Source organism: Choristoneura fumiferana, chromosome 29 (assembly GCF_025370935.1).
Source record: "Choristoneura fumiferana chromosome 29, NRCan_CFum_1, whole genome shotgun sequence".
Taxonomy (NCBI): Eukaryota; Metazoa; Arthropoda; class Insecta; order Lepidoptera; family Tortricidae; genus Choristoneura; species Choristoneura fumiferana.
The window spans coordinates 8098078-8125852 of NC_133500.1; the positions used below are offsets into that span (position 1 = coordinate 8098078).

Sequence of the window (27775 nt, forward strand, 5' to 3'; positions counted from 1 at the left end):
ACCTTAGAAAACAGTTCAAAATTAACTTCGAAAAAAGTAGAAATGACGTATCAACCACTTACAGCGTTACTCAACTTAATTTAATCATAAAGAAAGTTACATTTTTTCCAACAGAAAGCTCGCCTCATTTATTATATTACTTAGGTATATTTTAATTTAAAATGTCTTAACTTTGCTAAAACTTTAACTATTATGGCAACTCGTCGTATAACATACTCATCGTGTATAACTATACATATGTACCTATTTACATGTTATTTACATTTGTTTCGAAGAATGCGCTTAAAATTATGAATTAAAATTACTTAGAATTATTATAACCTGCTTCATCTTTAAACGGATAATTAAAATGTAAATTTCATGTTTTAAGTTAAAAGTTATTTAAATTTACCTTGAATACACAAATTAAAAAAATGTGAACACGACATAAAAATTCCCACAGCTATCGATGGTGTATAAATTACCTATAAGCTTTTGCAAAAATTACGTTAAAAATGTTAGTTTGATTTAAAAAAAATCCCTTCCGCTATCATGTGAACAATTAAATTGAATAAGCTTAGTAAATTCACTCGTGAACTAATCATCTATCTATTTCAATTACAATTTCAGTCTTATACACCTTTTGGGAGTGAATTTAGACCATTTAAACAAATTATACTTATCATAATGATTTTTTTGTATAAATACTTGTAGTATTCCAAAACAGTACCAATCGATGTTTGGTTGTAACTAAATAATGTAACATCAGTTATTGTAACGATATTGACTTAACCCTTCGATGCATACGTATGATTCTTGATATCAACTTTTTATTTCAATAGGCTAGATTTTAATACAATATAGAACACTTTTTTTAAATCAATTGAACAAAAAAAATATGAAGATATAGCCGGTTAAACGTCCGTGTGACGTCATATTTATGACGTTAAAAGTGTACATAAATATGTACACTTTTAACTAAGTAGTGGGGTTGGATTCGCGCTGTCATCGTTCATCCACCATTACCTCTCATATTTCGTTTTCTAGAATTTTTTTACCGTACAACGGCAAAAACTACTAGACACTGGCAAAATTGTCCTCCGATGGACAGAGCCATATTTTTTTTAAAGAAACAACAACAACTAAGGAGTGACGTCACTGGCCCCCACTCCCGAACTATAACGCGTTTCATCTTTGTAATTTTTCGTTTCGATTGGCAAAAGGAAAAATACGTGTCCAATATTTACTGATAATTTAACTGACTAACCCTCTGTTTCACTATCCATTGATTTAATTTATTTGACGGATAAATGTGATGCGGTTTCTGTTTGTTTAGTTCGAATAGACGGAGACGGCGTCACATTTATCCGTCCATTAAAATTAATCAATGGATGGTGAAACAGCCCCTAAATAGTTTTTTTTACCCAGGATTATTAATATTTAAGAATTTTTGACATCAACAAAACCTATGCTTTGTAAATGTTAGACATTATTGGCTAAATTCGGTTATTATACTAGCGTGTATTACATTACAATTGCCAAATCGAATTCCTTTCTCAAATTACACGTCACGCATCAAGGGTTAAATAAATATTAAACAATAATAAATGGATGCTTAATAAGTACTCCGCAGTGAAAAAAATAATATAAATCATATTTTGTATTTAAAAATTTTAAAATTGACAACCATCGTATAATACTGTTTACACTTACAGTTCTAATTTAGGTAAAATGTGAACAGGGCAGTAATAAATTTATGAACGCAATTGTGCATTTTTTAATTACTCATTGTTCTGTATGATGACTGTATTCAAGACATAGGATTTTTGGGGTAAAGACGAATTTGTCATCGATGTCGATGGTTGTTACAACAAAGAATTTTCATATACTTACTACAAATTCTCATATGCAAATGTAGCAACAGTTTTTTTTTAATTAAGTACTCATTTTTAAAATGCTTGCCATACCTCCGTACAGCCTATACCAATAATCAAAATGAAATCGAAAATAATATTATAAATTATACGGTCGAGTTTACACTTAATCGTGTCAAGTTTACACCTAACCTACACTATAAATACAATTTCACCAAATGTCATAAGTTTTTAACACTAACCGCACTCTTGACTGCCCATTTTGACAGGTTCTAAACTCATGTCCGTGGATTTAGTGGCACTTTGTTTAGGATCATTTGGTTTTTGAGCCATAGAGTTGCCTGCAACAAAAAAAATATTATAGAGGAAAATAAGCAAGTGGTTAGTTTTTTTTATAAAAACAACGAACAGAACTGGAGTTTGAAAAAGTTCGCTTTACGTTTACATAACAGTTACACTTTAATAACATGTCTTTTAATTGGATTTTTTCATGTAGAGTAAATCGAAAACCATTTCGAAGTTAAATGCTTTTTAAATCGTGTCATGTAGTTACTTACTTTAATATAGTGTAATGAAATTAATTATTGCATAAAAAATAAACAATGGCCTTCATTTGACTTTGAAAACTTTGCCGTAAACGTTCCAAGGCGTGCTTAATTCTGTGAAAGTTAGAATTCTTCACAATTTACTGATGAATTTATACAACAGAGTTCGATTTGGACCCGCAATCTGACATATAACACTTTGACAGTATCAGCTACAACTAAAGCTGCAAGCTTGTATTTATTTATTTATTTTACTTGTTAAGTATACATGTATACGTGTATGTAGCACGTACGGGTCAAATCGTGCAACTGAATTTTGACCCACTTCCAGTGGTCAGATTGATTTAAAATTTGGCATACTTATTACGTAAATCTGGTGATAATCTGGCAGTGACATCCTAGTAGTCTGACCAGGATCGTCTCCACAGGACGGAACTCCTCAATGGTTAATGGCATCGACTTGAAATTTGGTACCGAAATAATATGACAATGCAAGAACAGTCAACAAAAAGGACAGTCAGCAAAAAATCTTGTACCTACCAATTTATTTCTTTTTTTTTAACAGAAGTATTGGCTCACCATTTATCCTTTTCAAATGCGGCAAAGTGTTAATATTTCTCTCAGTCATCTTATTGTAATAGACACTGTTGTCAGTATTGAATCTGACTGGTGGCGAGTTTGAACAGCTCCTGGAGTCCATGGTGAGTCGGGGCTCCATGTGGAACCGGTGCTCTAGCTCTGGCATCTGCGCGAGGTTGAGGGGGTTTCGGGGGTTGCTGTAGAGGGAGGGGGGAGGAGTCGCATACAGCTCCGGAGGCATCAGTTGTTCTGCTGGCAACTAAAAAAAAAAGAATTCAAGTTATAAAAATAGTAAACGTAACGTAGTTACATTATGAGCTTGCCCAGGTCTGGATAGAAATTATATTTAAAAACTGCGAGCTTTTACGATAAAGGAAAATATCGCGAAGGAACCTTCAACCATCAGCGAAGAAATATGTGTGAAGTTTCCGATTCGCACTGGGCTTGCTTAGAAACTTATTAAGCCCTCTCATTCTGAGACGAAGCCTTTATCCTGCAGCGATATGTACGTATATAGGCTGAGATATACTTGAAACATGGCAAATGAAGTGTCCATTAACTCCATCCGTGTCGGTTTTGATTAACTACACACTACACAGACTAAGGGGCTGTTTCACCACCCATTGATTAATTTTATTTGACGGATTAATGTGATGTCGTCTTCGTCTATTTGAACAAAACAAACACAGACGGCATCACATCTATCCGTCAAATAAAATTAATCAATGGATGGCGAAACAGCCCCTAAAAGACGAAGAACAGACAAACAGAGACAAGCTTTTAACGCCCTTTTTATCTAGACGGGTAAAAACTCGTACATTACGCTATGACCTAGCAGCATTGCAATTCTCTTGAAAAATGTCTCGAGAAAATTGGAGTGTTAAGGGAGAAACGTGAAAAGTAGTGGCCGACATAAACTGAATTGGTTTGGAATAAAAAGTAATAAAATCTTGGTAAGGAAACTAGAGCGATTCGCATTTTATTTGGCTGTAAAATCATGGCATATATCGTCCTGACCTACTTAAGTTGCATGACTATGGTGCCTTTACCCGCAGTGGCAGAAAAAAGTTTGTCATATTTTTTTTCCTCTTAAACTGTAATTTTATAAGATTTTTTTTTTTTTCAAAATGAGTGTCCTGTAGAATTCTATAAGTTAGGATTGTTTAAACAAGTAATGGATCCAGAGAAAAAAAAATATAACAAACAATACATTATGAGAAATATTAAATATGAATTTCAACAATTATGCGAGCCAATCTGGACCCACTGTTCGCTAAATTAGCTATGAAAATAATCGTCAAAAATATTTTTAACCTTACTGCAATTCAACAACACCACAAAGATTTTGATAAACTTAAATTCAAACTAGGAAATTCTGTAAAGTAGCAAAAACCGTGTCTGTTTTTTAACCCCCGACACAAAAAGAGGGGTGTTATAAGTTTGACCGCTATGTGTGTTTGTCTGTCTGTGGCTCTGTAGCTCTTAAACGGGTGGACCGATTTGAATGTTTTTTTTTTAATTTGAAAGCAGTTTTTCTAGCGATGATTCTTAAACATGTTTCATCAAAATCGGTTCAGCCATTTTTGAGATATTGAACTTTGAAGCGACAAAGTCGGGGGTTTTCCAACTTTATGTTGGTTAGGATATTCGTCAATATTCGTCATATTAATCGAAAACACAGACGCAAATAACAGTATATAAATATACTTACCAAACCGCTGGTATTCAACGGCAATGCGTTTTTATACTTCAGCCAATCCTCGTACACCTTATCGTACGGCGGCCTATGGCAGTCTTGGCCAACATTTGGCACACCCAAACTGCTCATTGGCCCCAGACTCTGTATGCTTGGACCAAGGTTGGCCATTGGCATATTGGGCTGGTACGTTGGCCGCACCCTGTACTCTACTGGACGGACTTGAATATAGTGATTGCACGGGTCGATATTATGGTCATAAAATCGATCGCAATTTGGTGGTATTGAGTCATATTTTTCTGCTGGATTCTTGGATATGAGTGGTCGTATTGCACTGTAGTCGGTGGTTGATGACTTGTTTGAACAACTGTCACTTATTTTGCCATCCAGTGGTATTATGTCAGGGTTTTTGTCTGAAATGTCAAAGTAAATTAAATTCTTTGAATAATATTATTTTACAGAGTTAGTGAACGATCCTTTCTCATCGTATCTTCTCGGAAACGTTGGTATTTATCATGCTACTTCAGTGAGCATTAGTGCCCTTGAAGACAGTGTAGGGGAAAGTTGCATCGAGAGATTCATAATCGATCTAGAGTGGTCCTAACACTCATGTTAGGATTTTTATAAAAAAATGTTTTTATAATTTGATCGTGGGGGTTATAACATCTCAATGTGATATACTTCAAACTCGCGGTTTGACATTTGTCACTAATAAATAAATTACCCCGTTTATGTCATACATACATGTCACTGATTAATACAATAATTAATAGACACGTCAACATTCGGAAGTAGCCGTGTTCCGAATTTTCACGATGGGAATGGATTATTCATTACATCTGTAACTATACAGGAGTAAAATTAAAAGTAGGTAAATATAAATAATTAGTAAATAGGCCAAGACTGCGTATTATTTTAGGCGCAGGCGACGCGCAATTACAGATGTAGTGAACAATGTTCCATCGTATTTTATAGGGAAAGTTCGCGTTTATCTTGCTTTCACAACTAGTTTATAGAAGTTTACTGAAGCTTTGAGAAATCAAAATAATAAGAACTTATCCGACAAAATATGACGAAGAAATATCATATACTTATATTGTTATATTGTTTATAAGTATTGTTATATATATTGCCTGACGTTTTGTGAGATGATGGATGACAGGCTAACCAGTGTTCCTACCTGATGTTTTTTTGTTTTTATTTATGTTTTATATTGAATTTTTATATGCTTAATGTAGTTTCACAGTGTATTAGTAATAACTGTAATGCTGTTTAAATAAATGTATGTGCAATAAATAAATAAATAAATAAATATTCAATAGATCTGTGACAAATGTTAACGCGCTTCAAACGAGAATCAGTGACTTTTATACATTAGAAAGAGTTAGATTTTGAGGCACATACAACTTTTATGATATTTACTGTCTCTTCCTAGAGAGTTCGACAGAAACTCATAAACATAAAGGCTAAGTTTACCTAGACTATCGACACTGTCGGATTCCTTTGTTCCAGTCAGCGGTATATTCGAAGTTTCGTCTTGCTGCCGCTTGTCTTTCTCATTTTTACCTGAAACGTAAAATAAGTTAGGAAGCCCTCTTTTATTGTATTTCCTGAGATATTTATTTTTAAGCTGCGGAAAGCGTGGAGTTTCTCTGGAAAAGAAAAGAAGCGAAATGGAATTAATGCATACAATTTACAGTTTTTAACGTTTCGCGGTTTAATTCATTATTAGATAGACTCGTAAGGGTATTGTGGTCCAGATTCCTTAACAAATATGTATCGGTGTAAATTGAGCCTAATTTGGACAAATATCCATTTTTCTCTTTATTAACCAGCTCCGACACGAAAAGAGGGGTTCGACCAATTTTGGTGGGACTTTTTTAAACCAAAAGCTAGTATAATTGAAATGATTCTTATGTAAGTGTTATTAAAATCGATTCGGCTGTTTTTATAACATTATACAATTCATAAAATTCATTTGTGCATGTGGGTAGTTAAAAATGAACCTAGGGTAGAAGTAATGCATCTAAAAATATAAACCAATTTACGATAAGCTGTTGGCTCGTTGCTCGCTCCCTTGTTAACATAACATGGCGCAGTCGGTAGGATACGAATCTACGCTCCCAAAGAGAATTTGATTTCCAATCACGTATATTGTTAAAGATATTGAACTTTGTAATGATCACGCTCTGTAGTGTGCTATGCCATACTCACACTCTCACCTATATATCCTAGTAGTATATAATAATTATTGTATCGTCGCTTACAGGCAGAATAAACCTAGCTTTCAACCTAAACAGTTGTCTCCTTTAACGCCCAACACCACAGCTCGATGGTTTTTTAACTTTGCATAACTTTATTTGGCCATGATACAAACTTACTGTTCTTCTTGTTGCAATGCCTGCAGCAGAACACGGTTGCTGATACTGCAGTCGTGGCGGCAATGACTCCAACTGAGATCAGCACGATGATCAGAACTGTGGTCAGCTCGACTTTTACTGGTATTTGGGCTGGGGACAAAGAAAAGCTTGAAATTGTCTTCATCATCATCGTCATCTTATATCAGCTGTAGGTCCACTGTTAGACATAGACTTCCCCCATAGACCTCCAGTTGTTTCAGTTGGAAGCGGCCTGCATTCACCATGAACCCGTGGCTTTGATCAGGTCATCCGTCCATCTCATCGGTGGACTGGACGTCCTACGCTTGCGCTTGCCGATCCGCGGCAAATTAATAAGTTAGTTAATATTATTTTGCAATTAATACCAACGGCTTAGGACGTCCACTAACGAGATGGACGGATGACCTTGACCTGGTTAAAGCCGAGAGTTCACAGTGGATCCACCGTGAATCCACGGCTTTGACCAGGTTATCCGTCCATCTCGTTGGTGGACGGCCTACCCCGCGCTTGCGAACATTCCATATGATAGGTATATTTGAAGCCCATTCCAGAACGACATGGCAATATGGCCGCTGCGTCGGTTTGCGTTTGACAACAACTGAGTGCCTGATAGTACGACTCAGTTCGCGCGGTGACAAGCGACGCCCGTCGTACAGTTTGCGATAATTTAGCGACAGTTGCTGTTCCGAGATTTTACTACAATAGTCAACAATTCTCAGCGAATCGACTCTACTAGACAACTAGTTATTTAACCATGCTTGCATGAAAGCAGCGGTAGAGGGGGTCATCCATAAATTGCGTCACACATTCAGAAGGGAGGAGGGGTCAGGCGGTGTGTGACACAGGATCGAAAATAATTGCAATTTTCATGGCAGAGCGATTATTCGAGCGTTTCAAGCGTCTCTTTTTTCTGGACACTTTTCTGTAAAAATGGCCGAATATTCTGATACAGTTTTTAAGTTATCTGGTAGAAATATAAGAACTCTAACGAATAATCGAAAACGACATCAAAATCTACTACTAATCTACGCCAATTCGAAAAAAATGTGATCAGAAGAATAAAGTTGAAACGATAGAATAATACTTCTAATAATAATAATATTTTTGCTTTTTACTAACAAAGTGTATGTAATTGTCTGAATAACAATAAATTATTATAAAAAATATTGTTAATTACCTATATTAATAAATTATTATTATATTCGCCCGGCAATGCGTGTCATAAGGGCGAGGGGAGGGCTAAAAATGGACAAAATGGCTTGACGTAATTTATGGACTAGCACTAAAGGTAAAAAAGGTTAAAGTGCATGCTTCATACCACCTTTTATGCAAGTAAGCACGCCGTGTAAAATTGCAATTTTAATTAATGCAATACTATTTTGTAGCATTAATTTATGCATTGAAGTCGAACAATAATGCTATGCAATTTCAGCGTACACCGGGCATTACGGAACAGCATCCAGGTTAAAATTTCCCGGTGGAATTTTCATAATTTCGAGGCAAATATTTGAACGTTCGAAGTTAACGGTTCACTTTGCCAGTAGGAAGCAACAGGAATTCGTTCGGTCTAATGAACTAGAAATGCATCTGCACCGTGAAAGATAATTTTCTTTGGCCATAAAACTAGATATTCGACACCACTTCGCGAATGCCACATGCTAGAATTTTTGGATATTCTCTAATGCACCTTTGCTACCGAGCGGCTACTGCTTTTGGTGGCAGAGGGAGGTGCTTCTGTGCCACCAAACCTTGCTAGGTTAAGACGTTGTATTTTATTGACGTGGAGCTCCGCAAACTAAGTTTTACAACATAAATTAAAAAATATATATATTATTCAATTGAATTTATTTTAAATTAAATTCTAATTTGACATTGCAAATTTTATTTTAGGCCTACTTTTTATTGTAATACGAATACTATTTTTCATACATTTGACGATTTTTTTATGAATTTCTTATAATTACCTGACAACTGTTTATACGATACAGTCGCCATCAGATACTATTATTAAGGTGTTAGAGTTCATGTTTCGATATTTTTGATCACCTTGGCCGCTCCGAAATATCTGACGGCGACTGTACTAGCCTGTTGCCCGCGATTCCGTCTGCGTAGAATTCGTTAATCGCTATCCCGCGGGAACTATGCAATTTTCCGGGACACGAACTATCTGTATACCGAATTTCATCTAAATCGGTTCAACGGTTTAGACGTGATGAGGTAACAAACGAACAGACTTACAAACTTTCGCATTTATAATATTAGTAGATATTTTTAGACCCCCCCTCCTCCCCTCCTGGTGCTTGCTGGTGCAGGTGTCTATGGGCGGTGGTGATCTCTTACGATCAGGAGACCCACTTGCTCGTTTACCATCCAGTCGAATAAAAAAAAAGTAATAAATAGACCTAGATCTATCTGTCATACCAGTTTGTCTTTGAGGATGCTTGAGCAGACTTGAGGTGAGGGTCAGGGGTTCGCTCGCCCCCTTCCTATTGTAGGCCTTCACGACAACTGAGAGGGAGTTGCTCGCCGACAGACCCGACACTTGGAACTCGGGCTCGTCGCTGCTCACGTTAGCTAAGTGTACTCCTGTGCTCATGTCGACCACCTAAAAAGAGGAAAAGTTTAGCGGGTGGAAACTATCTTACTTGTTAATTGGTATGTCGGAAAACAGGTCATTAAAGTGCTATTGCGGGTGCAACGGAATCGGCCGTACTGTTCAGACAATAGAACAAAAACACAACTTCACTATCTCCTCATATTTAAAAAAAAGATACAATGAAAAAGAAAGAAGATTTTTAGAGTAAGAATAAGATGTAGTGCATAATGGTTTACAATCGTTCCATTCGGACGTTTTGATAGTTCCGATTTTTGCTTCCCATAAACTGCTAAAGTGTGATGCGGTTGTTGTTTGTCAGAGTTATGACTCTTGTTTTGTACTATCACAGTACCGGTGGTGGTGAAGTAGCGAGGCAACTCTTTTTCTTCATTGGTTGTTTCTTGTTCATACTTAACTAACTATGTAAATTATTTTCTTTCGACTAGGTAGTACTTACATAACCAACACTGGTAAGGGTCAAATTATTTCCATTCTTAATTAGATCCCGGCGCTTCGCCGGCCGCTGCCGCGATGCGCTCGCTTCGCTCGCAATTGTACCTAACACTCCTCCTCGCTTCGCTTATCGTTGTTACTATTTTTGAAACCTCAATTGACAATAAAAGTGACCAATTAAAGTAACGAAATCTCTTTGAAGTAGGAAATATATGGCCTCTTCTAGTGCTGGTTACGCACGGGGAATAAGGAAACAAAATACACTAGATGACGGATCTACCAATTTACACACAGTGTCGTGTCAAAGTATAAATAAGAAACATTAAGTACACTTACTTCCAATAGAAAGGACTGTCTGATGCCGCCGTCGTGTCCGGGCGTGCAGTTTAGCGTCAAAGAGTCATAAGTGACGTTCGTGATCTCACACGCTTTCACGGCCGACGGTTTGTCTGCTTGGAAGGAATAACTGTATTAATAGTATAAAGTAAACTGAGGATTATTAATGAATCGTTAAATGGGCAATACGTTAATTTAGATTTTTTTTAATATTTTATGTTAGCTCTCAAGATTTGTGGGTGGTTGGTCGGGTTCCCGGTGGTTCAGTTGGTAGGGCATCTCGGCTCGTAAAGCTACTAGAGTGGTGGGTTGGAATTCCAACCATAAAACCTGACAATCTTTTAACTTTTTATTTTTATTTTAGAGACTTGGCTTTTCATATAAAACGGTCATGTTTTTATTCACCAACAAAATGTGAATAGTTTGTTTCTAAACTATTGATTACTTACTTTTATAAATAAAAGCATACTGGTATAAATTACTTTTGTATGATAAGTGTTTTGGTGATAAGGTTAAGATTTGAATGGTTTGATTTTTGTTGGATTATTACAAGAAATACGACTGTTCGATCGAGTTTAATTTGCGACTGCCCTATGCTAACAACAAATCATCTGGCGTGCCTCTGGACACGTATTGTACTTAAGTAGTTATAGATAGGTTTACATTTGCAATAACAATAAGTATGATAACAATAAAACAAGGATCAGAGACAACGATATACTCGTAATAATAAACCGAACAAATTGCTTGTAACAAAATATAACTTTGTTAATTTAGTATATAAATAAATTACAAATATATGTAGCGTAAGCTTAACTGAACAAAGACTTACCTGCAGGTAATATATGAAACAAACAGGGCTTCGTCTGTCGCCCGACAGAGTTAGTTCCTGAACACTGCACCCAGCCGTAGTCGGCCGATGTGTTCACCATGTATAAATATGTACCTAAACATACATCAGCAATTAGGTCTCTACCAACAACACCGTATCATACCATGGCCGTAATAGGTATGTATCAGGCACGGAATGTAACATGTCAACGGCTTGTCATACCCACAGATAAGCGTATCGGCACCGTTTTTGACGCTTCGTGCATGGCACGCGACGGCGACGGTTGGTTTTAAGAATCGTGCTAGTGGTCATTTTCTATACAAAGAATATATTTTTGCCTGACATGGTATGATACGGAATGGTATTGAATGTATTTCTATGTATTACAGCTATTTACAGCCGAAAGACGAAGCGTTGGAAGGCCTCCCACCAGGTGGACTGACGACATCGTGAGAGTAGCGGGAAACCGGTGGATGCAAGTGGCGAGTTGTCGTTCATTGTGGCGTTCTAAGGGGGAGGCCTTTGTTCAGCAGTGGACGTCTTCCGGCCGATGATGATGATGATGATGATGAATTCTATATGAGGTGCTTTATAGGAGATGGGGGCGGGCAGTTGGAAAGAATCCATTACGGACGACTGGAAAGGAACAGTACCCGTAAAAAACCCTGCTGCACGGTCCCCATTCCCTTGAGCTTACTACGGGGAGGAGAGGGCAGGAGGGGTTTATATCTTCCCAGTCTTGTTACAGCTATTTGCTGGAAAACCGGGAGAGGAGCAGACATTAAATTTTCTTTGTCCAGCAGTGGACGTCTTCGGGCTGATGATGATGATGATGACAGCTATTTTATGCTATTACCAGGCAAACTCTGTGCGGCGTTGAGGGCTGATGCGGCGGTGAGTTCGTGCTTGCTGTGGGCTGAGCTGTTGAACCACCAGTGGTATGTCATCGAGTCCTGTCAAACAATTACACAAATCATTTGTCAGCCAAAAAAACTTGTATTAAAATTAATATTAGCAAAAAAAAATATTAATTCTGCTGAACAGGCTCAGATAAACAGCGCCGCAAATACTCAGCTTTAACAAACTATCATGAGTTTGCGGCGCTTGCTTTCGAGATAATGGGACCATGGTCAGAAGACACAATTTTTTTATCAAGGTCTTATCTACTCGTCTGGTTTTGGCCTCAGGCGAGGCTTGCAATTACCTCTGGCAAATATTAGGAATATTATTATATGGATAAGCCGTGGTGGTGGTTACGAATAATGGTATGCGTAATAGTATTTAATTGTTATTATTATTAAATAAATACAACATTTTGCTCCCTCGTGACACAAATATCTATTTTCCGCTGAAGCCAAAGCGATGGTGTTGCCAAAAAACTTTGTATCCGATTCATCGACGTTACCAACGCTGTCATATTCCTAGCAAAGTTTGGACATAAGGAATGTGAAGTCACAGCTTTTCACTAAAATAGTAACTCTCAAAGTATAACAGTTTTTTGTTACAGTATGACAAATTAAACAGTTAAAGTAGAGCAAACCTTGGCTTATCGGTGATACTTGGTAATTCGGTGATACTGCGTTATTATCTTATGTTGAGCTCACAATAGTGAAATGCAAGCAATTAAATCGCTGGCAAACCGGATTTAAGATTTGCGAGCATCAAAACTGACAGCAGCCATCGATTTATCGATTTTATAAGATAATAAAGCAGTATCAGTGATACTGTATCACCGAATTACCAAGTATCACCGATAAGCCAAGGTTTGCCTTATGACAAATTCCACGGCCTACTTTGTCAATTTGGATAACTTTGCCGGCAAGATTATAATCGAAATAGACAATAATCTGACAGTGACATCCTGGTAGTCCGGTCAGGATCATCTCCGCAGGACGGAACTCCTCAACGATTAATAGCATCGACTTGAAATTTGGTAAGGATTTTGTAGGTTACTTGACAATGCAAGTACAGTCAAGAAAAACTACACCTATAAAAAAGGTTGTATTAAAAATGGCATTTTTAACAAAAACTTATTTCAAATTAAGTTCTTTAAAGTTCTATCTGCTTGTTTTTCTATACGGAACACTTAGTTATCAATAAATGCGTAGATTGTCCCCGCTCTGTTATTACTAAGTCACACTCCAATTGTAACTAATGTTGACTCATTATTATTCACTTGTTCAAAGTTAACAATAAAATAATAAATACAGTACAAGGAATATTTAACAAAGTTGCCAACCGATGATCAATATAAATACTGATTGATGTAAATTGCTCAGAACTTCAAAATACTTTGGAAGCAATTTAATTTAGTCCAATTTCGGAGGCTTTTACAATGAAAAGCGGACGCAGCGCGGAAAAACAATTGAGATACCAGATGCTATTATTAAATTAACACTGTAAACTTTCCTTTGTATAGATACAGTCGAGAAAGTGAATCGTATAGCAGCACGGAACCTTGCGACACCTAGCGACATCTCTTGTCTGGGCGAGCGGTTAGTTCCGAAAGAGCGTGACGTCTGTCGACGAAACATAGATGTCGCTAGTGCTGCTGCTTAAGTAGCATAGTAGAAATAAGCAATCTGAGATATGTATGCATAGGAAAAATTCGTGTCTAGATTCCTGTCCAGCAGTGGTGTAGGGGTTATAGCGCGCAGCACGGATTGCGGTTTGATTCCCAGTGCTGGTCTCTTTTTCTGGTTTTTCTGTGCATCCATGTCTCAGTTTGTATTTTCGATACGGCACCTTTTCGTTGCTAATGTGTCCAGGGATCTGAATGTTTAGAGTCAATTATCTACACTTTGCGAGTAGAAACAATATAGAGTTGTTATACCACCCAAGCCCGGGATTCTGTCTCAACAGGATTCAAATCCGGTCTCGCACCTGTGTTTGTCGAAATTCATGTGCGGAATGGCAATTAAAATTTACCACAAGCTTTGCGGTAAAGGAAACATCGTGAGGAAACTTGCACAAACCTGCAAAGAAATTCAATGGGGTGTGTGAAGTCCGCGATCCGCACCGGGTCCGCGTGTAACTACCACCCAAGGCTTCTCATTGAGAAAAAGCCTGTACCCAGCAGTGAGACGTATGTAGTCCGCGATACGTACAGTCAAGTGCAAAAATAAGTATCTATTCGAACCACCCAAAAATATGTCACCACTGCCTTAATGCGTCGGAATAAGAGTCTGTGGTACAGTCACCAGCATTAATATCTGCCACAGCGGAGCGTGCAAAAATATCTGACACGTCCTTCCGGCCCTAGAAATAGAGTCGTATCAGATATTTATGCACGCTTGTTGTGTCAGATATTGGTGCTGGTGACTGTACATATTTTTGAAACGTTGGATAAGTTCATATTTTTACACTCGACTGTACATGGTTTTCATATGGGTCAAAAATACCCAACATTGGGTCAGGGTTACCCTACTGGTTTACCTTTGGATTGGCATCCAGGTCACATTCTATCTCGATGATTTCGCCTCTTGCGGCGCGCAGAACAGCTGGTTGCGAAGTTTTGCAGGTCGGGGTAACTGTGTTCAGAAAAAAAAAAATGTATTTATTTATCAACTCACAAAGGACCACATTAGATACATTTTCACAAAAGTTTGTTGCGAGAGACTGGAGTCTGAACTAGGTGGGTACCTGTATTACACATCACCAGGCTCTCACCCCAAGGACGCATAAAATGACAATTACAAATTTACAGGCAAAAATATATCAAAATACTTGAAGTGCAATTAACTATTTTAACATACAATACAGGTATAAAAAATAGTAGATAGGTATGAATGTATGTGTGTGTTTGCGTGGGTACGTCTGGATGTGTGTGTTCAGTAAGGGAGCTCTTTAGCGAAAAAAACAATAAATAAAAGTATTTTACCAAAAAGTCGTGCATACAACCCTATTCTTTAAGAGTTTACGGTCATTCATAGACACAATATCATAGAAAATCTATGTAGAACCCTATTGGTCTGGTATCGGGAATGGCTTACATTTGACATCCAGCATCAGTTTATCACTGGAGCCTTCACCCAGGGCGTTCCTGGCTGAGCAGACGTATGCTCCAGCGGCTCTCCTGGATACCCTCTGGAGCACCAAGCTCTGGTTGGCCAGGAGCACGCCGCTCCCCGGTTTAACTATTGCATCCTGGGGAGAAAAGGGCCATGATATACAACGTGCCTCTACTTTCTAGAAAATTAACCAAAATCCCGAGTAGAATTCCTTCTCAGGGATGTTCTAACATTGTCAATTATTGGATTAGATGAATATAAAAAATAATATTCAGAGTTTTGAAGTATTAAATATATAAATGCTTACATTATGCGTGAAGTAGACATGGCTGTGCCAGGGGTTTGCTCGTACCCTGCAGTCCAGATAGACGTCTGATCCCTCGACCACTTTGCTCGCGTCAAGGTTGGCACCCAATTCTAGCTTGACCACCGGTAGATCTGGAAAAAACATTAATCAGGCAAAAGTTGGTTAGCAAAATTAAAAAAATAACTTTTTTTTCTTAAATACGTATAACCTGCGTAGGACTTTTCTTTAAACTTGGTTCGTTTCTTGTCGCTACAAGGCAAACATCTAAATAGCTCTTCTATTCTTGTCTTATACCGTGCGATAGAAAGACGCGGTGAAAACGATTGTGATTCCGAGTGTGTTAAGACAATAAAGGCTCTGTTCCGAATACTACCACAGAATAGATAATAGTACAAGATGCTACGTAAGTCGCAATGCAAGCCCTCGGCTTTTATTAAGCCCGGTTTAGACCTTTTTTTTACATAAAACTGACCGTGAGTGAACCCTATGTCACCTGATGTTAAATGCAGATGAGGCTAAAGCTGTATCTCACTGGTTTAGTAACAGCCTATTCACTCTAGCCTAGAAGAGCCCTAGATTGCATTTATCCGGAAAAACAGATGACGGGAGCGAATTCCATTCCTCAGCAGTTCGCATTGTGAAAGATGAAGCAAACCGCTTCGTGCAGGCCAATGGCACACTAACTACATAAGGGTGAAGACGCTCCCCCCGCCTGGAAGTCCGTTGGCAAAATGGAAAATGCAAAATATTGATGTAACTACTTATTCTATGCAAATAAATCTTCTATTCAAAGGAAATGGCAAGCAAAATCAGTTGTATTATTAGGTACATTGCGAGGCCGTAAAGCAAACGAGTTTGGTATAGTCGATCGATCTCCGCAGTGTAATGCAACATGCACGCCTAAACTTACAGGTCTAAACAAGGCTTTACAATCAACCGTCGCCAGCGGCGGGAAGCCAATAATGGTGGGGGGGCGAAGTGCCCATTCTATATACAATAAGATATTCTATGATACACATCCACTCAGTCCTCGCAATCCGATAATGGGTCACAATCATAAAGACGAATTACTCAAGTCACTGCAATACCCAATATTGATTAGGGCACGAGCACGACGTCAGTAATTGGCCAATCAGAATGCAGTGCTATTGGACCAACCAATCAGGGGTTTCCGTGGAGCAAAGCTAACCAATTAGTGCTAATGTTGAAAATGCACAATGAAGCTTGGAATAGTGTGACTGTTGTTCACATAGCGTAATTAGTTTGGTCTAGACAAAAAGGGACTAAATATAAGAACAAAAACCGGCCAAGAGCGTGTCAGACACGCCCAAGATAGAGTTCGGTAGCCGTTATGAAAAAATAAAGTAATATTTTTCAAAGGATTTAGTACTGATTATGTACGGAATCTTCCAAGTTAGGGTATATTTTATACCTTAGGCAGGTATTTTTACTCTTAAACTACTAATAGTTTTCAAGCAATCTTAGCCTAATAATTACTAACGTATTTAAATAAATAAATAAAATAAATATCATGGGACACTTGACATCAATTGACCTAGTCCCAAACTAAGCAAAGCTTGTACGAGTACTATGTATACTAGGCAACGGATAAACATACTTATATAGATAAATACATACTTAAATACATATTAAACACCCAAGACCCGAGAACAAACATTCGTATTATTCATACAAATATCTGCCCCGGCCGGGAATCGAACCCGGGACCTCAACCTTCGTAGTCAGGTTCTCTAACCACTTGGCCATCCGGTCGTCTTCCTTGTAAATTTGATGCACTTACTAACACTAATTGTTTTTACAAGTTCCACCTACCAAATTAAACATCTAAACAATACAAAAAGACTCCAAAAAACCAATCATAATTTGATTGCTTAGTAGGGACATCTCTTGTCTGGGTGAGCGGTTGGTTCCGAAAGAGTGTGACGTCTGTCGACTCAACATAGATGTCGCTAGTGCTGCTGCTTAAGTAGCAAAGTAGAAATAAGCAACCTGAGATATCCAGCAGTGGTGTAGGGGTTATAGCACGCAGCACGGAATGCTGAGGACCTGGGTTCGATTCCCAGTGCTGGTCTCTTTTTCTGGTTTTTCTGTGCATCCATGTCTCAGTTTGTATTTTCGAAATGCAAGTACAGTCAACAAAAAGTACAGTCAGCATAAAAGCTTGTATTAAAAATGAAATTTTGAACAAAAAACTTTTTAAAGATTACTGGTGCGATACGAGTATTAAATCACTGATATGTGTATGTATTGTATCACTATAGGTATCAGATATATCTTCTATGAATGCGATGCACGATTATCGAGATACGTGTCGCATTGATTCGTCATTAGGGCAATGCACTAGCTACGTAGACGAGCGTAATATTAACGCATTCGGCGCTGGTTTCAATAGCCGCTAACGCACATGTGCGTTCAACTGCGAAATTTTGACCTAGTTACAGACAGTCACGAAAACCCATTAGATTATATGTACTATATAGCTAATAAGTACTATAGTAGTCTGCCGCTGGGAGTGACACGTGTCATGATTGACTTTTTGACGGCGGACTGCTATAGTTCTGTGAACTGTAACACCTCGCGAGTTTCTTGAAATAGCTGAAATATGTTTTGTATTTCAAAAGGCAATATACGGACCCCACATAGGATTACTTTGGTAGCCTGTTTGTTCATCTATAACGTTTTTTTTTTTTCAGGAACGCCTAGAGCAGGGATGGCGAACCAATGGCACGCGACACAATATTTTGGGCACGTCACTGATCACAAAATTTATTATGCACTAGGAAATTATGCACCAGACACATTTAATTGTTTTAAGAAGCTGGCTCATGCTATTTGATTTAACAATATTTTCATCAACCTATGCCTGAAAGTCATTATTTTCAGAGATGAATAATATTAAAGACTCGGTTACAAATCGTTTGGCAGATGACTCCGGTTAGGCATGCATTTTGCTAAAAGTATTTGTCAATAAATGTTATTTATCATTTAATCTGCAATAACAGAAATCTCACTAATCCCACTACAAGTAATATAAATGTTAGTGTTTATTCGTTAAAACAATAATCTTTCATAGTTAGTCTAAGTTTCACGATGAATTGTTCATTACTGTAATGTCATGTAAACGTTTTTATCAATAAATAAATGCAAAAGTTTGTAAGTATGTTTATTACTTCATCACGACTAAGCCGCTGAACCGATTTAGGTGAAATTCGGTATAAACACACTTTAAGTCCCGGGAAAGGATATAGGAGAGCTTTTATCCCGGACAGTTCCCGCAGGATAGCGATAACCACAAACACAAATAAAAAATCACAAACTAGAAATTATTTGATGGCACGTACGACATCATTAAACGTTTCTTTAGAAAAAATGGCACGTTGATACGTAAAGGTTCGCCATCCCTGGCCTAGAGGTATCATGCTGAAATTAATACAGGTCTCCTGACGACATCGTGATAGTTGCGGGCATGCGATGCAAGTGGCGAGTTGTCGTTCATTGTAGCAATGGCTGTCTTCCGGCTGATGATGATGATAATCAATTACTCACGTTGAATCTCCATCTTCCAGCCATCTTCATGAGTGGAGTGTGGCAGCGCTGGCTGCGTGGCGCGGCAAGAGAGCACCCTGCCAGCATCCTCGATGGTAGGCTCGAAGGTAAGGATGCTGTTGGTAATGTTGCCATCCGTTGATATCTGGATAAACAATAGGCATTAGAATACTCTGGAGCAATGATAGCCTGGTAATGTGATGGCTTCTCAAGATAAGGGTTGTGGGTTCGAACCCGGGCCTTATTTGACACCAACAATCAATATGATGGTTAAAGCGAGAAGAGGTAGCAAATGGACGACACTCTCGCATTTAAAAACCCCCGACTTTGTCACTTCAAAGTTCAATATCTCAAGAATGGCTGAACCGATTTTAATAAAACATGTCTAAGAACCATCGCTAGTAAATTTGCTTTTAAATAAAAACAAAACCGCATTCAAATCGGTCCACCCGTTTAAGAGCTACGGTGCTACAGACAGGCACACAGACACACATAGCGGTCAAACTTATAACACCCCTCCTTTTGTGTCGGGGCTTAAAAAATAAATATGGATCTACTAGAAATACACGATAACATCTTCATTAAAACTTCAATGGTCGTGAGTTTCTCCAAAATTCTTTGTTTTTGAAGTCGTATGAACCAAAAATAGCCTCAAACTGGTTTCTTGGTTGGACTGTAGGAGGGCGTCTTTTCTGAGTCAGTGACCGGTTGGGGTCCGACCGCGTCACCAATCAATCAGATCGAATTATAACAGTAAAATAAAGGTCAGTAAGTAAACAAGGGCTAAGAACAACCAAGAAAAAAAAATTGGGAATATTTAAATAAGTTATTTTCTTAAATTTCTGTGCACTTATTAAAGAAAAATCATATCCCAGCAAAATATAAATGTGTAATGAGAGCCTAGTTCAATATTATGATATATGCCTTGGTTGTAGACTTCAACGACAAAAGAAGTGAGATCTAAATGGGTGCCAAGTTCAATGGTCAGTCCTGAAATTTATTTATAACAACATAAAATATTTCATAACAACTTAAAATATAATTTCGTCTCATAACTTAGAATAATATATTGAAACCTAAGGTCTGACTTGGCTAGTTCTCATATGTATGTATACAGGTCATCTGGAACTGGGTTAGAGTTTCGATCTATAAGTAAGTGCTAAAAATTACGATTTTTGGACGTTAATATCTAAATAACTGTTGGAGGTATGTGTATGAAATTTGAAGTACATAATGTAATTCGCAAACCTCGATATATGAGCCAAATTTGACACTTTTATGTGAAATAGTTTTTGAGTTATGAGGGGGTCAAAAGTGGCTCTAAATGGTTCGGGTAAAATTTCACACGGTGCTTGCTGCTCGCCAGTTCTGTTAGCTTGAACTTGTCTAGATATTGTTTGTATTGATGTGGAGTACTGTTTTAAATGTTTGATGTGAGATATAGCTTCAAGAACAGTAGGTAAATACTTATTAGTCCACAAAGGTAAGGGTTTTTGCAAGTCTACTACCTTTCCGTACTACTAATAAGGGAGGCCTATGTCCAGCAGTGGAAGTCCTTCGGCTGATGATGATGATGTTGACGTAATACTACCGTTACTAACTTTACGTACAATACTATACAATACAAAGGCTTTTTATTGTACACCAGACATAGTAAGCGATACAGAAAACAGGTACACAGAGAAAAAATTACAAGGTGCTCACAATAGGCGGCCGTACCTACATTTATATGTAAAATATTTGGTGCATATATTTTATCACATGAAAACACATCAGCAAGCAAAAAAGCTTGTAAGTATGTATGTTTTTAAACAAACATCTTTTAGAAAACGTATTTTGACAATTGTCATGGCATGTTTGTGAATATTTTTTATTTATTTATCTTTCTTCTTTAATTTTAAAGTTTTTCATTGACACAAACTAGCTAGCATGGTTAAACGCATGTTTTTACTGTATTTGGCCTTGCCCTGTTCCATGCAGTGAAATATATTCTGGATTTTTTTCTTTTATAAAAACACGCTCTATTAGTTTTAGAGGTTAAAATTCCCATTCACACAGTACAATTAAAAAGAACACGTGACCGACTTTTTGTTCCGTACACGTGTCTTGTTTTAATGTTTTTGAATGGGTTTTATTCAAATTCTAAAAAGGGGTGTTTAAATAGTAATGGTTTGTTTTTTATCCTTTCTCTTCGGTACCTACATATAGTAAAACATTATATAGGTACCAATCATCATCATTAATTTAAGAGCTTAGCTCTTGTCGGTGGAGTAATCGCCACTCTTTTCGGTTCTCTGCCAGCGTTTTCAGCTCCTGATATGACATGACATTGACTTTTTTTCTTTTTCTTTTAGCTGGACTGAAAGGAGAACTAATGAGGAGGTTTTAGAGTTGGTGGAAGAGGAAAGGCGGCTGTTGAGGACGATTGAAAATAGGAGAGGGAATATGCTGGGGCATCTGATACGACATGACAGTTACATAAAAACTATTTTGGAAGGGCGAATAGAAGGCAGGCGAGGCAGGGGAAGGCCGAGACGGTCATTTATAGGTACCAATATAAATTTTAATTTGATATTATTTATCTGGAGAAATGTCATTAGGTTTTTTGTTGTTGTTTTATTAAGTTTTTTTTAGTTGCTGATAAAAAATGGCACATATTATACAGTACCCATATAGATCTACTTCGTTTTTTACCGATAGCAATATGATTATAAAAGATTTTGATTTGTCTTTTTACAAAAAAATACTCTTACAAACTAAGCAACAACAAGTAGGATTTAAATAGCGATTTTATATACATACCTACCTACTTTATATTGGTATGGTTGTTGTGTGATTGTGGTGTGGTCATTTATTTTTATTAAAGTTTGGATATTTTACCTTGTATACAATACAATACAATAACTGTTAATTGAACACCAACACATAGTAAGCAGTACAGAAAACACAGGTATATAAAGAGTTTTCAAGGTAAGCAATAGGCGGCCCTATCGCTTCAGACCGATCTCTTCCAGGCAACCTTTACAATAAACAGAAGTAAGGAATAGATTTTAGCAGCTGGTGCAATTTACAGTAGATTAGAGCAATATCAAGAATACATAAAACTAATCATAATACACACCAACCAATACACACACCACACATAAACATTGTATACATTTCCCCAACCAATTTCGTTACTTTAGTTTAGGAAATTTCCAATTAGTCTACTGTTTTTATTATACTGTGCCACAGTTGGAGTCTACAGTATCAATGGTATCGGTATAATGGTTCACTATTGTGCTGTCCGTACAGTCATTGTGCACTCAGTACTATTAGAGCCAATTACAGTTGTACAGTCACCAGCACCAATATGTGACACAACAAGCGTGCATAAATATCTGATACGACTCTATTTCTAGGGCCGGAAGGACGTGTCAGATATTTTTGCACGCTCCGCTGTGGCAGATATTAATGCTGGTGACTGTACAATCAGCAAACAAAGACAAGTTGCTGTCAATGTTTAGTGTGGATTTGTTGACGGTTTCTTTAAGATAATAATGTATTGTGAGTGGGACCTATTATTTTTGTCTCAACGAAATCTAAAAACCAAGATTTTTAAAAACAAAAATGTTTTTCGGCTGTGCTGGACGGGATTCGAACCCGCATCTCCTGGCTTCACCCAATGTGTGCCTTAAGAACCACCGTAAGGAAACTGGCTTTTACGTGAAAAAAAAAAACCGCATCGAAATTGGTCCTTCATTTGAGAGCTACGATGCCAATGCCACAGACAGACAGACAAAATTTATAACACCCCTCTTATTGCATCGGGCGGAGGTTTAATAACCTAACCAACAAAAAGTTGGGAAATCCCCGACTTTGTCACTTCAAAGTTCAATATCTCCAAAAACGGCTGAACCGATTTTGATGAAACATGACTAAGAACCATCGCTAGAAAACCTGCTTTCAAATAAAAACTGCATTCAAATCGATCCACCCGTTTAAGAGCTACGGTGCCACAGACAGACAGACACACATAGCGGACAAACTTAAAAGACCCCTCCTTTTGCGTCGGGGTTAAAAAACCCCCGAAACTGTCACTTCAAAGTTCAATATCTCAAAAATGGCTGAACCGATTGTGATAAAACAAGTCTAAGAACCATCGCAAGAAAACCTGCTTTCAAATAAAAAAGCCGCATTCAAATCGGTCCTCCCGTTTAAGAGCTACGGTGCCACAGACAGACGCACAGACACAGACACACAGCGGTCAAACAAATAACACCCTTCTTTTCGCGCCGGGGGTTAAAAAGTAACGTGGTAAAACTAGCTTCCTAAAGTATAAGTTGAAAGTAATACCATCAACAAAATGTCCATTTTGGAATTACTTTTGAATAAAACGCGGCTGCCATAATTAAAGGCTGACCATTAAATACCCCAAAAATTTGTACCCGAAAAAGAAAAAGCAGTTTCAACCTTCAGTCGTGAGCTGTAAGGCTTATATTCCTCCAGAAAAGTCGTAAAAGAGTTGTAACTTCCGCTTTTAAAAATAATTGGCCTTTTATAGGGAATCATTATTTCAATTAAGGTTAATTCTGGTATTTTGTACCGTTGCACGTGGACGGGGCCTTAATTCATTTTTATAGATTTTCTGGCCGATAGCCACAATTCTATTGTTGTCATAGAAAATCAAGAATTATGTTATATACTCGTACCTATGACAGATAATGATTATAGCCAATCATTATCATCATTTCTGGCCTATAGGTACAGTCACCAGCAATAATATCTGCCACAGCGGAGCGTGCAAAAATATCTGACACGTCCTTACGGCCCTAGAAATAGAGTCGTGTCAGATATTTATGCACGCTTGTTGTGTCAGATATTGGTGCTGGTGACTGTACATGTTCCACAGTTGGTTGGGTACAAACTCTCTCAGAACGAGGGTTAACTTGTAGCACCCATGCGGGCAATGCAGAATTTACGTTAACTTCGACAGACGTAGATGAAACTAACTTTTATAATTAATGTGTAAATAACTTCATCATCATCATCATCCCAGCCTATATACGTCCCACTGCAGGGCACAGGCCTCCCCTCAGAATGAGAGGGCTTGCGCAGTAGTTCCCACGCGGGCCCAGTGCGGATTGGGAACTTCACACACACCATTGAATTGCTTCGCAGGTTTGTGCAGGTTTCCTCACGATGTTTTCCTTCACCGTAAAGCTCGTGGTAAATTACAAATGTAATTCCGCACATGAATTTCGAAAAACTCAGAGGTGCGAGCCGGGGTTTGAACCCACGATCCTCTGCTTGAGAGGCCATAGGTCAAACCACACGGCCACCACGGCTTAAAAATAAACTCAACTAAACTAACTAAAATAACTTATTGGCCAAATAAATAACGAATTCGTTTTTTGTTAGTTTTCTTAGGCGCATGGTGCATATAACTTCACGTCATTGTTAAAGGCCAAATTATACTTAAAACTCACAATCTTGACGAGAGACGCCTAAGACACTTAAAGAGACAAAAACACACATTTTTAACCCCCAACGCAAAAAGAAGATTATAAGTTTGACCGCACCGTAGCTCTTAAACAGGTGGACCGATTTGAATGCGGTTTTTTTATTTGAAAGCAGGTTTTCTAGCGATGGTTCTTGGACATGTTTTATCAAAATCGGTTCAGCCGTTTTTGAGATATTGAACTTTGAAGTGACATAGTCGGGGGTTTTCCAACTTTTCGTTGGTTAGGTTAGTTATTAACTTTATTTTTATCTCAATCTTACTGATTCTCGATCATCTTAATCTTTGATTGTTTTTTTAGTAGAGTGATGCCACTATTGTCTTTGAGAAATTAACTACATTTGACCTGTTGAATGTACCCTTAAAGTTAACGGAAATCAATAATAACACGGTGTATAGGTACATACTTATATTTACTTACAGTTTCTCTGATAGTCTTGAGTCTGGTGCCCCCCTTCCACCAGGATATGGAGGGTTTGGGTCGGGCCCCCACAGACTGGCAGATCAGCTCGGTTTTCTGCCCAGCCACCAGGGGGCGCTTGCCACCTTGTAACCTCACCCAGAGAGGGCGAACTGGAACGAATAGAAAAAGAAATAGGAATTGTTTATTTCACATTCATATTGGAATATAGCAGGTAGATGTCACCTGCATTAATATCTGCCGCAGCACAGCTTTTTTTTATTCGACTGGATGGCAAACGAGCAAGTGGGTCTCCTGATGGTAAGAGATCACCACCGCCCATAAATATTGCAGCCCGTATTGCAGATGCGTTGCCAACCTAGAGGCATGGGATACCTCAAGTGCCAGTAATTTCACCGGCTGTCTTACTCTCCACGCCGAAACACAACAGTGCAAGCACTGCTGCTTCACGGCAGGATTAGCGAGCAGATGCTGGTAGCAATCCGGGCGGACCTAGCACAAGGTCCGGTACCGGCCCTAGAAATAGTCACGTCAGATTTAATTAATTTAAACTTGTTGTGTCAATATAAATATTAGTATGGATTTTAACAAGACATTCTGCTATTTAGCGCCTAATTTCGCTAGTCATACCGTAATGTTTGTTCGAATCATCGTTTGTCATAATTTTTTTACCACAAACTGTAAATTTTTCTAAAATTTTTAAATGGTCGTCCTATAGAAAACCGTAGGTTAGGGTGCGGTTTGTTTTATAACAATTCTGAACAATTATTGGATTCAGAGAAAATAAAATTATGACAAACGATCATTCTGAGAAACATCACGTTTGGACTTTCAACAGTTTCAACAAGTATGCGAGCCGCTATGGAACAGTCATTAACAGATTTTATGTATCCTAATTCAACAGTGTGTGTAATTTTAAAAGACAGCAACGGAATATAAACATCTGTCAAGTTATCAGTTTAAGTTTTATTTTATTAACAAATAAACGGATCACTCACGGACACGAAACGGACCCGACACCCGACAAGTGGGAACTGGCTTTCAGATGAATGATATCAGTTAAAAAAAAACTTTTTACGCAATTTTTAAGTAATTTAAAACATTTTAAATGGAAGTAGCCGAAGATAACTTTATTGTTATTGTTGGAATTGATTGGATGTTGAAATGGTTTAAATTTCAATAAAAAAATAGTATCAAAACACAGGCTCATTTCTGTTTTAGGAGTATATTTGTAACACTGTACGCAAGCATAATTCTAGGAGATACAGTCTAGTTTAAATTAAATCCATTACACAGCAAATGTAGCACGCTCTCGGTTTGTTTTGGGTTTACAACCTTTTGTGTACTTTCACAGATATATTACCTATTCTGAATTGTGAAGCTTGTTTATACCCGGCTGCCTTTAGAAGGCTACGTATTTCAAGTGTATAAATACATATACGCTGAATATATTATACTAATCGATTTGGCCAGGTCATATTATGTGGGCCACGGGTATTTACTACCTGAAATAATAATTATTGTAATTTAAAAGTCAAAATGGCAAAAACAGAACCCTTATAGTTTCGCCATGTCTGTCTGTCTGTCCGTCCGTCCGCGGCTTTGCACAAGGACTATCAATGCTAGAAAGCTGTAATTATGCACGGATATATATTTAAACTATGCCGACAAAACGGTAAAAAAAAGTGAATTTTTAGTGAACCTCCCATAGACGTAAAGTGGGGGTGATTTTTTTTTACTTATCCAACCCTATAGGTCGGGGGTATCGTTCGATAGGTATTTTAAAACCATTAGGAGTTTGCTCAAACGATTTTTCGATTCATTGATTTTTTCGCGAAATATTCAACTTTAAAGTGCAAGTTTTCATTAAAATCGAGCGTCCCCCCTTCCCTCTAAAATCTAAACCGGTGCCGGGCCCAGTGCGCATTGGGAACTTCAGACAAACCATTGAATTACTTCACAGGTTTGTGCAGGTTTCCTCACGATGTTTTCAAATGTATTTTCGCACATGAATTTTGAAAAACTCAGAGGTGCGGGCCAGGGTTTGAACCAACGAACCTCTGCTTGAAAGACGATAGGTCAAACCACTAGGCCACCACGGCCTCATTGTTTAGTTATTTAGATAAAACACATGAAATTAACAGATAACAACGATGAACAAAGGCGACCTTATCTCTTAAGGGGCCCCTACCACTTAAATTTTGAACAATTGACAGGACATCAACAACAAGAGTAGACATTACAATGAAAAGATATTGTTACGTTCGTGGGGTGGGTTCGTGATTGAAAAGCACTTTTAACACCGATGAATAAGAGTAGGATTTATTTTCACACTGTTACTTAACTTTACAAAACACTTAAAAACAGTTCACAGTAATTTCGCACTCTAAAACTCACTTACAAGTCGCTTTGATTCTCTTCGATGTTTATCGCTCGGTATCGCATTCGAAAACTGTCTCCGCCGCAACCTCGCCCGGCTTATATACCCCCGGTGAATCGGTCCACAAAGTTCGAGAACAGTCCAGCTAGGACGTCATACCTACATCTCGAATGTTCCGGAAACGAGTAGAGTGTCTGTCTCTTTCATGTGCTATCTCTCTCACACAGTTACTAGAATATTCCGGAAACAGGATCATCTGTCTGTCTCTCTCACACATATAGGTTATCCTTGTCACACACCT

General features: G+C 37.9%; 1 protein-coding gene across 4 annotated transcripts in view; it reads right to left on the bottom strand.

Annotated features, from left to right (window-relative positions):
- Positions 1-1125: 1125 nt before the first annotated feature.
- The window catches only part of LOC141444020 (nephrin-like), a 475083-nt gene continuing 448433 nt past the window's right edge, over positions 1126-27775 (bottom strand). For all 4 annotated transcript variants that reach the window (XM_074109455.1, XM_074109456.1, XM_074109458.1 and 1 more), the window contains 14 exons: positions 25095-25246; positions 19174-19318; positions 15607-15737; positions 15282-15435; positions 14725-14819; positions 12146-12242; positions 11290-11403; positions 10458-10570; positions 9494-9677; positions 7055-7183; positions 6150-6239; positions 4689-5086; positions 2978-3236; positions 1126-2194 (listed from right to left, as the gene is read on the bottom strand). In XM_074109455.1, the coding sequence (XP_073965556.1) occupies positions 2091-2194; positions 2978-3236; positions 4689-5086; positions 6150-6239; positions 7055-7183; positions 9494-9677; positions 10458-10570; positions 11290-11403; positions 12146-12242; positions 14725-14819; positions 15282-15435; positions 15607-15737; positions 19174-19318; positions 25095-25246 (2165 nt within the window). In that variant the 3' untranslated portion in view covers positions 1126-2090. The remainder of the gene's footprint in view (positions 2195-2977; positions 3237-4688; positions 5087-6149; positions 6240-7054; positions 7184-9493; positions 9678-10457; positions 10571-11289; positions 11404-12145; positions 12243-14724; positions 14820-15281; positions 15436-15606; positions 15738-19173; positions 19319-25094; positions 25247-27775) is intronic.